The following is a 12,944-nucleotide window of genomic DNA, read 5'->3' as shown; positions in this document are numbered from 1 at the left end:
TTGAGCCACCCCCCACTACTTAGAAGGTAAAACATCCCAATTTCACACTGAGATGAATACAAAATATTTATTTTTAACGTCTCTGGCACAAAACACATGTAAATTGAAAACAAAGAGAGAGGAAAAAGTTTAAAAGCAGCTATAAAACAACTCTGTGGCACGAGTGTGGGAGCTCGGATGCTTTTATTCCTGGACCAGACTTGTCTCCAAGGATTCCACGATGGTCGCAGCCGAGGGACGTTTTTTGGGGTCCTCGATGGTGCAGACCAAGAAGAGATCGATCATGTGTTGGTAGGATGAATCCAGTTCTTCCATGTTGAGAGCGGGGCGGGTTCCTAGGGCTGCGTAATAAGCTTCCTCGTCAAAGAGGTCTTCATCGAATGATTCGTCTGGAGAAGAAGGTGGAAAAGGTGGTGGGAAGGGTTGTGGCGATGGGGCTTTCATCCCTGGTGGCTCCTTATCCATCACAGGATGGTTTGGGTGGGAAGGGACCTTTAAAGCCAATCCAGTGCCACCCCCTGCCCTGGGCAGGGACACCTCCCACCACACCAGGTTGCTCCAAGCCCCCTCCAACCTGGCCTTGAACCCCTCCAGGGATGGGGCAGCCACAGCTTCTCTGGGCAACCTGGGCCAGGCTCTCACCACCCTCACAGCAAAGAACTTCTTCCCCACATCTCATCTCCATCTCCCCTCTTTCAGTGTCAAACCCTTCCCCCTCCTCCTAGGGCTCCCCTCCCTCATCCAGAGTCCCTCCCCAGCTTTCCTGGAGCCCCTTGAGGGACTGGAAGGGGCTCCAAGGTCTCACCAGAGCTTTCTCTTCTCCAGGCTGAACCCCCCAACTCTCTCAGCCTGTCCTCCCAGCAGAGGGGCTCCAGCCCTCCCAGCATCTCCGTGGCCTCCTCTGGCCCCGCTCCAACAGCTGAATTTCACTGAATTTCACTGAATTTTTTTAGAGTTGGAAGGGACCATATAGATCATCTAGTCCAACTCCCCTGCTGGAGCAGGATTGCTTAGAGAATGCTACTCAGGGCTGCATCCAGGCGGGGCTTGAAAATCTCCAGAGAAGGGGACTCCACACCCTCCCTGGGCAGCCTGTTCCAGGGCTCTGGCACCCTCACCGGGAAGAAATTCTTTCTCATATTCGAGTGGAACCTCCTGTGTTCCAGCTTGTGCCCGTTGCCCCTCGTCCTGTCACTGGGAACCACTGAAAAGAGTCTGGCTCCCTCCTCCTTCAACCCACCCTTGAGATACTTATAGGCGTTAATAAGGCGTTAATAAGGCGTTAATAATAGAGCTCCATGTCTCTCCTGTGCTGAGGCCCCAGAGCTGGAGGTAGCACTGGGGGGGATCTCCCCAGAGCGGAGCAGAGGGGCAGAATCCCTGCCCCAAGCACTCCCAAGTCCTTGCAAGGGCTGCAGTGGGACCTTCATCTCAGCCTCACTTTTCCTTTGTTAGCACTAATTGCTGCCTGGGCTATATCATTTTGATTTTTCCTTTGACTTAATTAGCTTATTTTGAAGCTGTATCTAACCCCCTTGTCCCGGCAGAATCACTCTGAGTCACCCCTGCAGAGGTGGCTGGGAAAAACCTCTCCAGCCAAGAGACACTGAGAGCAGGAGAGTGAGGAAACATCCCCGGGCTGCCTGGAGACCGAGGCAGAAAAACACAAACGGGGCTGTGGGGCCGAGCCAGGGCGAGGGCTGGAGCAAGAGGAGTTTTCCCTGCGCAGCCTGTAGGATTTTTAGCTTTATATCGCTCCAGCGCACAGATCTGTGATCACCCCCCTATGCTGGGCACTGGTGAGGCCCCACCTTGAGGGCTGTGTCCAGTTTTGGGCCCCTCATGATAGGAGGGACATCATTGAGGGGTTGGAGTGGGTCCAGAGAAGGGCTGGTGAGGGGTCTGGAGACCAAGGAGAAGGGTCTGGAGAACTGAGGAGCTGGGGGTGTTCAGCCTGGAGAAAAGGAGGCTGAGGGGAGACCTTCTCGCTCTCTACAACTCCCTGAAAGGAGGGGGTAGCCGGGGGGGGTCATTCTCTTCTCCCAAGTCACAGGCGATGGGAGAAGAGGCAATGGCCTCAAGTTGCCCCAGGGGAGGTTTAGGATGGATATGAGGAAAAATTTCTTCACTGTGAAGCCTTGGAAGAGGCTGCCCAGGGCAGTGGTGGAGTCCCCATCCCTGGAGGGATTTCAAAGCCAGGGAGATGTGGTGCTGAGGGCCATGGGTCAGTGGTGGGTTTGTCAGTGTTGGGTTGATGGTTGGACTTGATGATCCGAAAAGGTCCCTTCCAACCTAAATGATTCTATGATTCTATAACAAATCCCCACTTGTTGCTCAGGAGGTGCCAAAAATATCTCAAAGAGCTTCCCGCCTGCTCTGTCAGAGGAACCCAGGTCCAGCCCCAAGCACCCTTGGCCAGGGCACAGGCCCCTCATCTTAGCTCCTCTTTGCCAAAAGGCTCAGCCTCCTCAAACATTTTTGTGCACCGTTTCAAGCACGATGTCATTTGAAGCTTTTTGGGCCCCATGATTCTGGTGGGATCTCAACAGCATCCAGGACACAGCTACAGCCTGGCAGTGACAGCAAAGGACAAGGGACAGAGCTGGGACACAGCTGAGGACACTTTGGGGCTCTCAGGAACATCTTTCAAGCCTCCTGAACCACCCTGACGAGCAGCAGAACTTCCAGAAGCTATTTCCAACTGTCAGACCAGCAGCTGGAGCACCCACAGAGAGCTCTGTTTCACAGTGATTAATTACCATCGTTTATCAACTTCTCATGTGCTATTAAAATCTAAATGAAGCTGAAAGCAGCCCTTGCACAGTGAAGACTGCCGAATGCAGAGCAAAAAGCACTTCTAGGAGCAGCAGTTCCTCACCAACAAGCTCTAGAGACAAACCTTCGTCCTCGAGGTCATCGTCCAGGTTGAGGTGGGGCACGGAGAGGGTCATCATCTCCCAGAGAGTCAGCCCGAAAGCGAAGATGTCGGCTTTGTCGGTGATGACGCCGTCGTCCTCCAGAGCCTCCTTGGGCTTCCAGGGCTCAGTGCCCACGTAGCACAGCTCCGGGTCACTCACTGGAAGGCAACAACGGGGCTGGGGTGGCTACTGGGACTTGCAGACAATGACAAGACACCATCTGTAGCTCAACCCTGCCACGAAGTGGGGAGAAACCACCTGTGGTTTACCCTTCCCCTGCTTAGTGTCCCCCCCTGAGGAGGCAGGATGGGGGTGACAGGGCACCTTCCAACCCCAGGGGACAAAGCCAACCCCACCCCGAGGCTCCCTCAGCCTCCACCTCCCGCTTCCTCTGGTCCTTCTGCTTTTTTTTACTCCAGCCCAAACCAAGTTCTGGCCGTTTTGTTCAATTTAACACCTCCTTGATGTTAATTAATTACCCTCAGGAGAGCTGAAACCCGTCGGCTCTCAGCCCCACGAAGGAAACACCAGCTCCGACTCCATCCCTTCTATCCCTCTCCCAAGAGGAAGTTGCCACATTTTCCCCAGTTCTCCTTAAATTCCCGAGCTGTCAGCAAATCTCAGCTGCTCAAAAAACTCTCTCATGGGGCTGATCTCCAAAGCCTGGCCCTGGAATGAGATGTAAATACCCAAATCCCTCAATGCTTCCTGGGTTGTTGGGCTTTAATCCTTGGCTGCCACATGCTGGGGACGCAGCACCTTCAGTGGGTGCCCCTTGTCTCTGCAAGCCCCCAAAATCAGGGCTGGGGAGGGCTTTTGTCCTGTTAAACCAGCCCCAAAATGGATATTTGAAGCACGCTCAGGGAGATTACGCTGGGGCGCTGCCTCCAGCTCTCTCGCCCCTTATAAAAGGGAACAGCCACTAATAAAAATATAATAGAGCAGCTTTATAAATTACGAGGCTGTCGCAGTCCCAAAACCCCGTCTAAAGCGGCAGAGAAAAGCCTTCTCCTAATTAACCCAAACGCGTTCCTGCTGTTTGCAGCCAAGCCACCACGCCATTAGCCATCTGCTTCTCGTTTACGTGAAGGCTTTGTAACGCTTGCCTTTGGCTCCTGCTTCCTTCCAGCCCTACGAGGAAGATTTGTTTACTTAACCCTCTAGCAAGAAGGCCACCAGCATCCTGCGGCCAGCTGGACAGTGTGGCCAGCAGGACTGGGGCAGGGATGGTCCCCCTGGACTGGGCACTGGTGAGGCCCCACTTTGAGTGCCGAGTCCAGGTTTGGGCCCCTCAGGACAGGAAAGACCTTGAGGAGCTGGAGGAGTCCAGAGAAGGGCAATGGAGCTGGTGAGGAGTCTGGAGGACCTTCTGAGGAGCTGGGGGTGTTCAGCCCAGATAAAAGGAGGCCGAGGGGAGACCTTCTCGCTCTCTACAACTCCCTGAAAGGAGGGTGTAACTTCAAATGACATGTCTTCTCCCAAGGAACAGGCGATGGGACAAGAGGAAACGGCCTCAAGTTGCCCCAGGGGAGGTTTAGGATGGATATTGAGGAAAATTTCTTCATAGAAAGGGTTGTGAAGCCTTGGAAGAGGCTGCCCAGGGCAGTGGTGGAGTCCCCATCCCTGGAGGGATTTCAAAGCCGGGTAGACGTGGTGCTGAGGGACATGTGTTGGGTTGATGGTTGGACTTGACGATCTGAAAGGTCCCTTCCAACCTGGACAATTCCATGAACATCCAGGCACGGAAAGATATGAGACAGATGTCACAACTCTGGAAAATTTAAAGCTGGACCTTCTGGAGATCCCCTCCACCCACACACATTCCAAACCCCAAACCAGCCCTTCCCTGCGAGGATGCGGGGGGGGTGATGGTGCCAAACTGGCAGCCACCCAGGTCCCCTTCCCAGCCACCCGACTTACCAGTCATGTTCTCATCCAGCGGCAGGGACATTCCCACGTCACAGATTTTGACAGTTTCAAAATCACCTTTAACCACCACGTTGGAAGATTTGATATCACCATGGAGCAGCTTCTTATCGTTGTGAAGATACTGAGAGGCAGAGAGGAGACATCCCATTTGGGCAACAAAACCCCCGATTCTTTCATGTTTTAACATATTTAACCTGAAAAACCTCAAGGATGGGTCCACACCTACCTCAACGCCTACAAAACACGGGGCAGGTTCTTCCCCCCAGCCTAATTTTGGAGGTTTTTGGTGAAATACTGTGGGAAGCGGGTGGGAGGTACCTGATGGCCAAGGACATGGCCACCACGTTGTCCCCAAAGCTCAGAGCTGTGTCTCCTTGGCCAGAGCAGCCTGTGCCCCGTACCAAGGCTCAGAAACAGGGCTGGGGTTTAGACAGAGTCTCCATTTTCCCCTCTTTTTCGCTAAATTCAAGCTCAGCACGGTGAGAGGAGGCACACAAGTGGCACAAGTGACCCATTGTCACTGCCAAGGGTGCCAGGGGCCAGCAAGGCAGATGGCTGGCTAGTGAGCAGGGACAGCAGGTAGCCCCAGGGGCCTTTTATCTTACTTCAATCTCACATTTCAGGGCTCTTTTCACCCAAATCTGTACAACGCCCAGATACGCCGCAGCATCTGCTCCCCGTCGCTCCTGCCCTTCTCAAACACCACCTTCATTTATTTTTTCCAGGGTCACCGGTGGCTATGATTCCACCCCGAAGGGCTACAGAGGACACGAGACGTACCTTCAGCCCCCTCGCCATGCTCAAGGCGACTTTGAAAATGGTGGCGGCGGGGAAAGGGCCCAGCTTTTTTTCCCGTCTTTCTTCCAGTAAGTAACAGAGGGATTTTTCTCCTCCGTACTCCATGGCCAGGCACATGCTTCCGTCGTTGGCCTCGGTAAAGGCCCGGTAACCTGCCAAAGGAGATGGATTCGTTATAGAGGTGAAGGAGACACCACCATTTCCAGGTACCTGATGGAACTTTGGGGCTGGCCCCCAGGACTTTCCCTGGTGGCTCCAACCAAATCCACATCCCCAGGAACCCGGATCGTGGCTTTACATGGTGAGGTGAAGCCACAGGGATGTCCACAGAGACCTGCACGGTCCCAAGCCACAAACCTTGCTGAGGGAAAGGAGCTCCCACCCCCAGGGAGCCCAAAGACCACCCCACCTTGTTGCCCCCAGGTCAGGTTGGATCCTGTGCCAGAGTAGGGAAGACCTGGGAGGTTTATCCTGATCTTTATGGGACAGAGAACCAGGAGAAAGGAGGGAGGGGAGCAGCAGATCTGCAGGACCAACATAGAATCACAGAATGGTGTGGGTGGGAAGGGACCTTAAAGACCATCCAGTCCCACCCCCTGCCCTGGGCAGGGACACCTCCCACCAGACCAGGTTGCTCCAAGCCCCCTCCAACCTGGCCTTGAACCCCTCCAGGGATGGGGCAGCCACAGCTTCTCTGGGCAACCTGGGCCAGGCTCTCGCCACCCTCACAGCAAAGAACTTCTTCCCCACATCTCATCTCCATCTCCCCTCTTTCAGTGTCAAACCCTTCCCCCTCCTCCTAGGGCTCCCCTCCCTCATCCAGAGTCCCTCCCCAGCTTTCCTGGAGCCCCTTGAGGGACTGGAAGGGGCTCAAAGGTCTCCCCGGAGCCTTCTCTTCTCCAGGCTGAACCCCCCCAACTCTCTCAGCCTGTCCTCCCAGCAGAGGGGCTCCAGCCCTCCCAGCATCTCCGTGGCCTCCTCTGGCCCCGCTCCAGCAGGTCCATGTCTCTCCTGTGCTGAGGCCCCAGAGCTGGAGGCAGCAATGGGGGGGGTCTCCCCAGAGCGGAGCAGAGGGGCAGAATCCCCCCCCTCTCCCTGCTGGCCACGCTGCTGGGGATGCAGCCCAGGGTGCGGGGGTGTTTCTGGGCTGCCAGTGCACATTGCCGGCCCATGGCCAGCTTTTTGCCCCCTAGAACCTCTGAGTTCTTCTCCTCAGGACTGCTCTCCATCCCTCCATCCCCTGGTTGCAAAGATAAGGAGCCGCAGAAGCCAAACAAAGGGCAGGGGGATGTTTGGGAAAGCCAAGCCCTCGCCTCACAAGGGCCATTGCAGAAGGTTAAGACCAACACACACCCAAACTGTCATTTAATCTTTCTTCCTCCACGTTTCGCTCCTGTCTGCAAACAATACTTTCCAGGTGGAGTCAGAAATGGCAAAATCTTGCATAACGGCAGAGCGAAAATCTTACCCAGTAAATGATTTACGGCACCTTTTACAAAAAAAAAAAAAAAGCCGTGAAATGTTTGCAGTGTGAAAGGTCAAGACTCTCCTCAACTCCTGCCAGAAGGAAGAGATGCTGGTTTTGGGGACACAAAATTCTTTGCATGCAGGGTTTCTGGTCCCGGCGACCGCACCGGGATGGTTTAAAGCACAAATAAAAGGAAAATCAAACAAAGCTGCTGTTCTGGCTGGCGGGAAGGAATTTAGACAAGATAAGAGCAGAAACTAAACACAGACTGAAGCAGTTTCTCAAAATATTCCTACCACTGAGAGCCAAAAGCGTGACAGAGCCTCAATTGTCACTCACAAAGGTGTGTCACCGGGCTAGGAGTCCCACCAAAAAGTGGGTGACTCACCCAGATAATCACCGCTCGGTGACTGCAACAACGTTGACGGGCAACGAAGCACCAAGGGGCTGCAGCCACAAAGCAAATTTTGGGGTAAAACTCACCGCCTTAATCCTGCACGGGCTCCAAGACAGAGCCTCAGGCGTCCACCCCTCCGGCACGGTGGCATGGAAGGGTCCCTGCAGTCTGGTGGCTCCTGCAGATGCCCCCAGCATCCTGGCTTGTACCAGCAATAGTGTAGCCAGCAGGACTGGGGCAGTGACGGTCCCCCGGGACTGGGCACTGGTGAGGCCCCACCTCGAGTCCTGTGTCCACTTTTGGGCCCCTCACGACAAGAAAGACCTTGAGGTGCTGGAGTGTGTCCAGAGAAGGGCAACGGAGCTGGTGAGGGGTCTGGAGACCAAGGAGAAGGGTCTGGAGAAGTTCTGAGGAGCTGGAGTTGTTCAGCCTGGAGAAAAGGAGGCTGAGGGGAGACCTTCTCGCTCTCTACAACTCCCTGAAAGGAGGGGGTAGCCGGGGGGGGTCATTCTCTTCTCCCAAGTCACAGGCGATGGGAGAAGGGGCAACGGCCTCAAGTTGCCCCAGGGGAGGTTTAGGATGGATATGAGGAAAAATTTCTTCATGGAAAGGGTTGTCAAGCCTTGGAAGAGGCTGCCCAGGGCAGTGGTGGAGTCGCCATCCCTGGAGGGATTTAAAAGCCGGGCAGACGTGGTGCTGAGGGACATGGGTCAGTGGTGGGTTTGTCAGTGTTGGGTTGATGGTTGGACTCAACGATCTGAAAGGTCCCTTCCAACCTGGACAATTCTGTGATTCCCCGACCATGAGCTCTCCCAAGTCCCCATCACACAGGGCACAACTAAGTTAATTTAACAAGGTCCACGGTGGACCCAACTGAAGACCCAGCAGCTCATCTCTGATGCCAAAGGTCATGGCAACCACACTGTGCATCTTCCAAGAGCCAGATGCGGAGATCTGGAACCCGGAGAGGGCAAAGAAACCCTGTGGCAACTTCGTGTCACATCCCCTGACTCCAGAACTGGTTCCAACAGCTCCATCTGCAGTTTGTGACATGGATTATGCTGGAAACTTACCCACGATGTTGGGATGCTGGAGGTTTTTCAAGATCTTGGCTTCTTCGTTCAGTCTCTCCTGGTAGATGCTTTGCTGGCTCTTGTTGCATTGGGAATTGATTTTCTTCACGGCCCACGGGGAGCGAGACAAACCCCTGGGAGATCTGCAGGGGAAAAAACCACACGTCTCTCAATCTACACCCCGGTTGACAGCTCGCAGGGATCCCGCGGGAGCTATTCTGGAGAGCGCCTGCCTTTATTTTGAGAAATTAATAAAGAATAAGGCTAAAATAAAGGAAAATCAGCTCACGTGCGCTGATGGAGGTGCACGGCAACGCTTCGCCCCCACAGCGCTCCTCCATCCAATTTTCAAGCATTTTAGAAAAGGAGATTTAGAATCAATTCTCAATTTCAGGCGGAGGAGCCGAGGTTTGGGAAAGGAAGCAGCAGGAGCCAGGAATGGAGCCCAAATCCCTGAATTCCAGGCCCAGGAAAAAGCTGATTATTATGGAAATTCCACTGTAAGAATCTGGCCACCCAGATGGGACTCTGGGCAACCACCGCTGGATGTCGGACCCTCTCGTCCCCAACCATCCAATTCCCGGCACGGGGTGAGTTCCCCTGGGAAATCTGGAGGTGGGTGTTGAGGGAGATGAATTGTTTAGTAGAAATAAGGAAATTTTAAGTAGAATAAATTCCTTAGGCTTATAATTTGGTGTGATTTGTGCCGGAGTAGCTGGATGTGCTGAAACCTGTTCTCATTAATAATTTTCCCCGCAGATTCTAGGCTGCTGTTTAGTCTTTTAGCACGGGAAAGGGCTGGATGTTTTGAACGTGTTTCTCCCAAATCCGGGACTCTTGGGTTTCCCCACGTTCTTGCCAACAAGGGCAGGTGCAGAAGGAATGTAAACCGGGAGATACGGAGGCTCCAACCCTCGGCTGAAACTGCAAATCAACCAGAAAAAAGAAGGTAAGAGCTCCCGCCCCCAAACTCCTGCCATCCACGAGGACACGGAAAAGACACACTGGGTGTGTGAACAGGGGCACCCACAACTCATACCACGGATTGTGAAGCTTTAAAAAGCCCTGGAAATGGAAATTCCCCTCTTTCCTCTGCTCCGTGCCCACCTGAAGGGGCTCAGGCAGCACCTGAAGGTGGGTGACAGCAGCATTTTCTTGCTCAGAGCTCAAATATTGTCCCTCCCTAAGGGAACAGAAGACACCGAGCCCCGTTCCCCAGCCCCACACGTACCTTTTCATCAGGTAGACGTTGACCCCGGTGCCGTACCCGAGCTTCTGCATGAAGGGAGAGGCCGGGATGGTGACGGAAACTGGTCCCCCCTCTAGAAGGAAGAGAGAAAGCCAGGAATGACCCCACAGCAGCAGCTTCTCCCGAGGAGCTTTGATGCTCTGATCACAAATCACATATCACATTTTGTGGCTCTACCACGTGCAGAACCAGTTGAGATTTTCAGAAAAGCTCCTTTCCAAAGCCCTTTTTCCCCCCAATATCCAACCAAATTCAAACGCCATTCCCCCCAGTATCCTACCATTCAAACGCAAAGTCCCACCGAGCTGCCACCACCCTCCTTAGGTTTCTCACCCAATTCCCAATTTCTTTTTTCAAGAGGGAACAGCCTCAAGTTGCACCAGGAGGGGTTTAGGATGGATATTGGGAACAATTCCTTCATGGAAAGGGTTGTGAAGCCTTGGAAGAGGCTGCCCAGGGCAGTGGTGGAGTCCCCATCCCTGGAGGGATTTAGAAGTCAAGCAGACGTGGTGCTGAGGGACACGGGTCTTTCCTGCTTCTCCCCAGCAAGATGCTGGGAGGGGACACAGAAGGGACAACTGACCCAAGGGACATCCCAGACCATTTGATGTTGTGCTCAGCAATAAAACTGGAGATGAGGAGAAAGGGGGGACATTGGGAATGACGGCACTTGTCTTCCCATGTCACTGCTATCGGGGATGGGGAAGGGGATGGGGAAGGAAAGAGGATGGGGATAGGGAAGGGAAGAGGATGGGGAAGGGGATGAGGAAGGGAAAGGGAAGGAAAGGGGAAGGGGATGGGAAGGAGAAGGGGGTGGGGAAGGAGATGGGAAAGGGAAAGGGAAAGGGAATGGGAAAGGGAAGGGGATGGGGAAGGAAAGGGGATGGGGATGAGGAAGGGAAAGGGAAGGAGATAGGGACGGGGAAGGGAAGGAGATGGGAAAGGGAAGGGGATGAGAAAGGGAAGGGAAGGAGATGGGAAAGGGAAGGGGATGGGATGGGGAAAGGAAGAGGATATTTTGGGTTGGAAGGGTCCTTTACAGGTCATCTAGCCCAACCTCCCAAAAAATCCGTCATGCTCCACGACTTTGCGTGTCGCAAAGACGACACCTGCTGATGGGAAGTGGCGAATGAATTCCCGAGTGTTTTCAGCGCGTGGGGGCAGCTTTTCTTTACCCGTCAAACCGGTTTTGTCTCGATTCAGGAGTTTTCTCACTTTTACCCTTTCGATCCTCGCCCTCCCCATCCTGCCGGGATGCTGAGCTGCGTGGGGCTGAGCTCCCTCAGGAGGGTGAAACCCCGACACCCACCCTGACGGGCGGCTCTAACACCCATCGCCCCCCTCCCCAGCAAAGCTTTCCCTCTTTTTTCCTTCCCTTTATTTAATTTATTTAATATTTAGGGCTGAGGCCTGAACTCCACTCACCAGGTTTCTCCCTGGGGAGCGGTTTTTTCGGAGACTTGAAGGCTTCCATGGCTGCAAACCCTACAGTGGAGAAGAGACTTTATTACTATATTTTTATTATTATATTTTAGACTTTATTACACTTCCACCCCCGAAATTGCTGGGAGGACCTGCTCCCGAGGACCTGGGAGCAGGATGCTCCAGCCTTACCCCGCGCAGGGGCACTGCAGGTACCACCAAAATATGTTAAAGGACATAAATTACAATAAATTAGCAGCTGGGGGGTTCCCAACTGTTAATTGGGCCTCCCCCGGCTCTGCTCAGCAGCGATGCGCTTTCCAGCACCCCCAGCTCTGTGTCCCCCCTCCTTCCCCAGTGTCACCCCACTATTTGTCACTGCTGTGTCCCCCCGGGGCCGGCTCGCAGAGGGGGAACAAACCCCACAATGGGTCTGGGGGGGGCTCTGAGCCTGGGACCGGTGTCCCCCGGGAACTGGCAGGTGATGTGACACCAAGGGAGGGAGCTGGTGGCAGGGGGATGTGTCCCCAGGCTGCTCCCACCGGGACTGGCCCCCCCCAGACCTCAGCATAGCCAGCACCATGTGGGGGGGGGATGTCTCGAGGTCTCACCTCTGGGGTGACAAGGGGGATCCCAGTCGGGGGGGCAGGAGAGGACTCTGGGTGCCACTTCTGGCAGGGGTGGGGGGTGTCCCAGGTTGGGGGGGGGGGGGGGCAAGAGAGGACTCCTGGGTGCCATCTCTGGGTGTGAGGGGAGGGGGGTCTTGGAGTAGGGGGGGGAGTAGCAAAGGACTCTAGGTGCCATCTATGGGGGTAGGGGTGTCCCAGGTCGGGAAGGGGGGGCAGGAGAGGACTCTGGGGTCCCACCTCTGGGAGTGATGGGGGGGGGGGAATCCCAGGTTGGGGGGGCAGGAGAGGACTGCCAAGTCCCATCTCTGGGGTTGGGGGGGGGGGGTCCCAAGTTGGTGGGAAGAGGGGGGGCAGGAAAGGACTCTAGGTGCCACCTCTGGGGGTGAGGGGGGGGTATTCCAGGTTGAAGGGGGGGGCGAAGGGGCAGGAGATGCCTCCGGGGTCCCCTCTCTGGGGATGACGGGGGCGGTCCCAGGTCCCGGGGGGGCATGTGGAGGATTCTCAGGTCCCACCTCTGTGGGGATGAGGGGGGGTCCCGGGGAGGGGGGGGAGAAGGCCGAACCCTCCCGTGTCCCACCTCAGGGGTGTGTGTGGAGGCCCAGGCCGGGGGTTTGAGGGCAGAAGGAGGAGCCGGGGCTGCCGGAGCCCACGCGGGTGAGGGGGGAACGGGGGTCCCCCCCATTCCCTCGGCCACCAACACGCTCCGGACCCCCCTCCCTCCACCCCGTTCCCCCGATCCGCTGCCGTTACCTCCCGCCGCCGCCGCCGTTTGAATCCCGCGCTACGGCGGCCGCGGGCGGACAAACGGCGCGGGACGCGGAGGGGGGCGGAGCCACGAAGGGGGCGGGGCCGTGCCGGGGGCGGAGTCAGACACGGGGGCGTGGTCTATGGGCACGGGGCGGGGCTTGCGGTGACCCCCGTGGGGTCCCCAGACTCTGGGCCAGGTTTGGGGGGGGTCCCCAAGCGGTTTTGAGGGGGTTCTTTGGGTCCCCAAGGCCTGGGGGGGGGGGGAGACAGTGTGAGGGGTCACCGAGGCTTTGGAGGGGGCAACAAGCCTTTGG

The 12,944-nt window shown here is 55.6% G+C and overlaps 1 protein-coding gene across 2 annotated transcripts; it reads right to left on the bottom strand.

The window, feature by feature from the left end:
• Nucleotides 1–54: 54 nt before the first annotated feature.
• On the bottom strand, nucleotides 55–12,662 carry PBK (PDZ binding kinase). 2 transcript variants are annotated; one of them, XM_074153793.1, is made up of 8 exons: nucleotides 12,634–12,662; nucleotides 11,258–11,317; nucleotides 9,815–9,905; nucleotides 8,584–8,726; nucleotides 5,628–5,797; nucleotides 4,839–4,968; nucleotides 2,900–3,076; nucleotides 55–389 (listed from the first exon to the last, which is right to left on the bottom strand). In XM_074153793.1, exons 2-8 carry the CDS (start codon nucleotides 11,304–11,306, stop codon nucleotides 184–186), a joined length of 966 nt encoding a protein of 321 aa, XP_074009894.1. In that variant the 5' UTR covers nucleotides 11,307–11,317; nucleotides 12,634–12,662; the 3' UTR covers nucleotides 55–183. The 2 variants fall into 2 exon arrangements, with proteins under 2 accessions (XP_074009894.1, XP_074009895.1); XM_074153794.1 differs by lacking the exon at nucleotides 12,634–12,662 and having other exon boundaries at nucleotides 9,815–9,893; nucleotides 11,258–11,306.
• Between the last annotated feature and the right edge of the window lie 282 nt (nucleotides 12,663–12,944).

This window comes from Numenius arquata, chromosome 9, assembly GCF_964106895.1.
Source record: "Numenius arquata chromosome 9, bNumArq3.hap1.1, whole genome shotgun sequence".
NCBI lineage: Eukaryota > Metazoa > Chordata > Aves > Charadriiformes > Scolopacidae > Numenius > Numenius arquata.
The sequence above is the reverse complement of the archived record's forward strand: the minus strand, read 5'-3'. Positions and strand labels throughout refer to the sequence as shown.

Coding starts and splice junctions, on each gene's coding strand:
- PBK (XM_074153793.1), bottom strand. CDS start 11,306: ATGGAAGCCTTCAAGTCTCCGAAAAAACCGCTCCCCAGGGAGAAACCT. Junction 9,906..11,257: donor GCTCCCCAGGGAGAAACCTG/GTGAGTGGAGTT, acceptor TCTTCCTTCTAG/AGGGGGGACCAGTTTCCGTC. Junction 5,798..8,583: donor CCAGCATCCCAACATCGTGG/GTAAGTTTCCAG, acceptor CTCCTTTGGCAG/GTTACCGGGCCTTTACCGAG.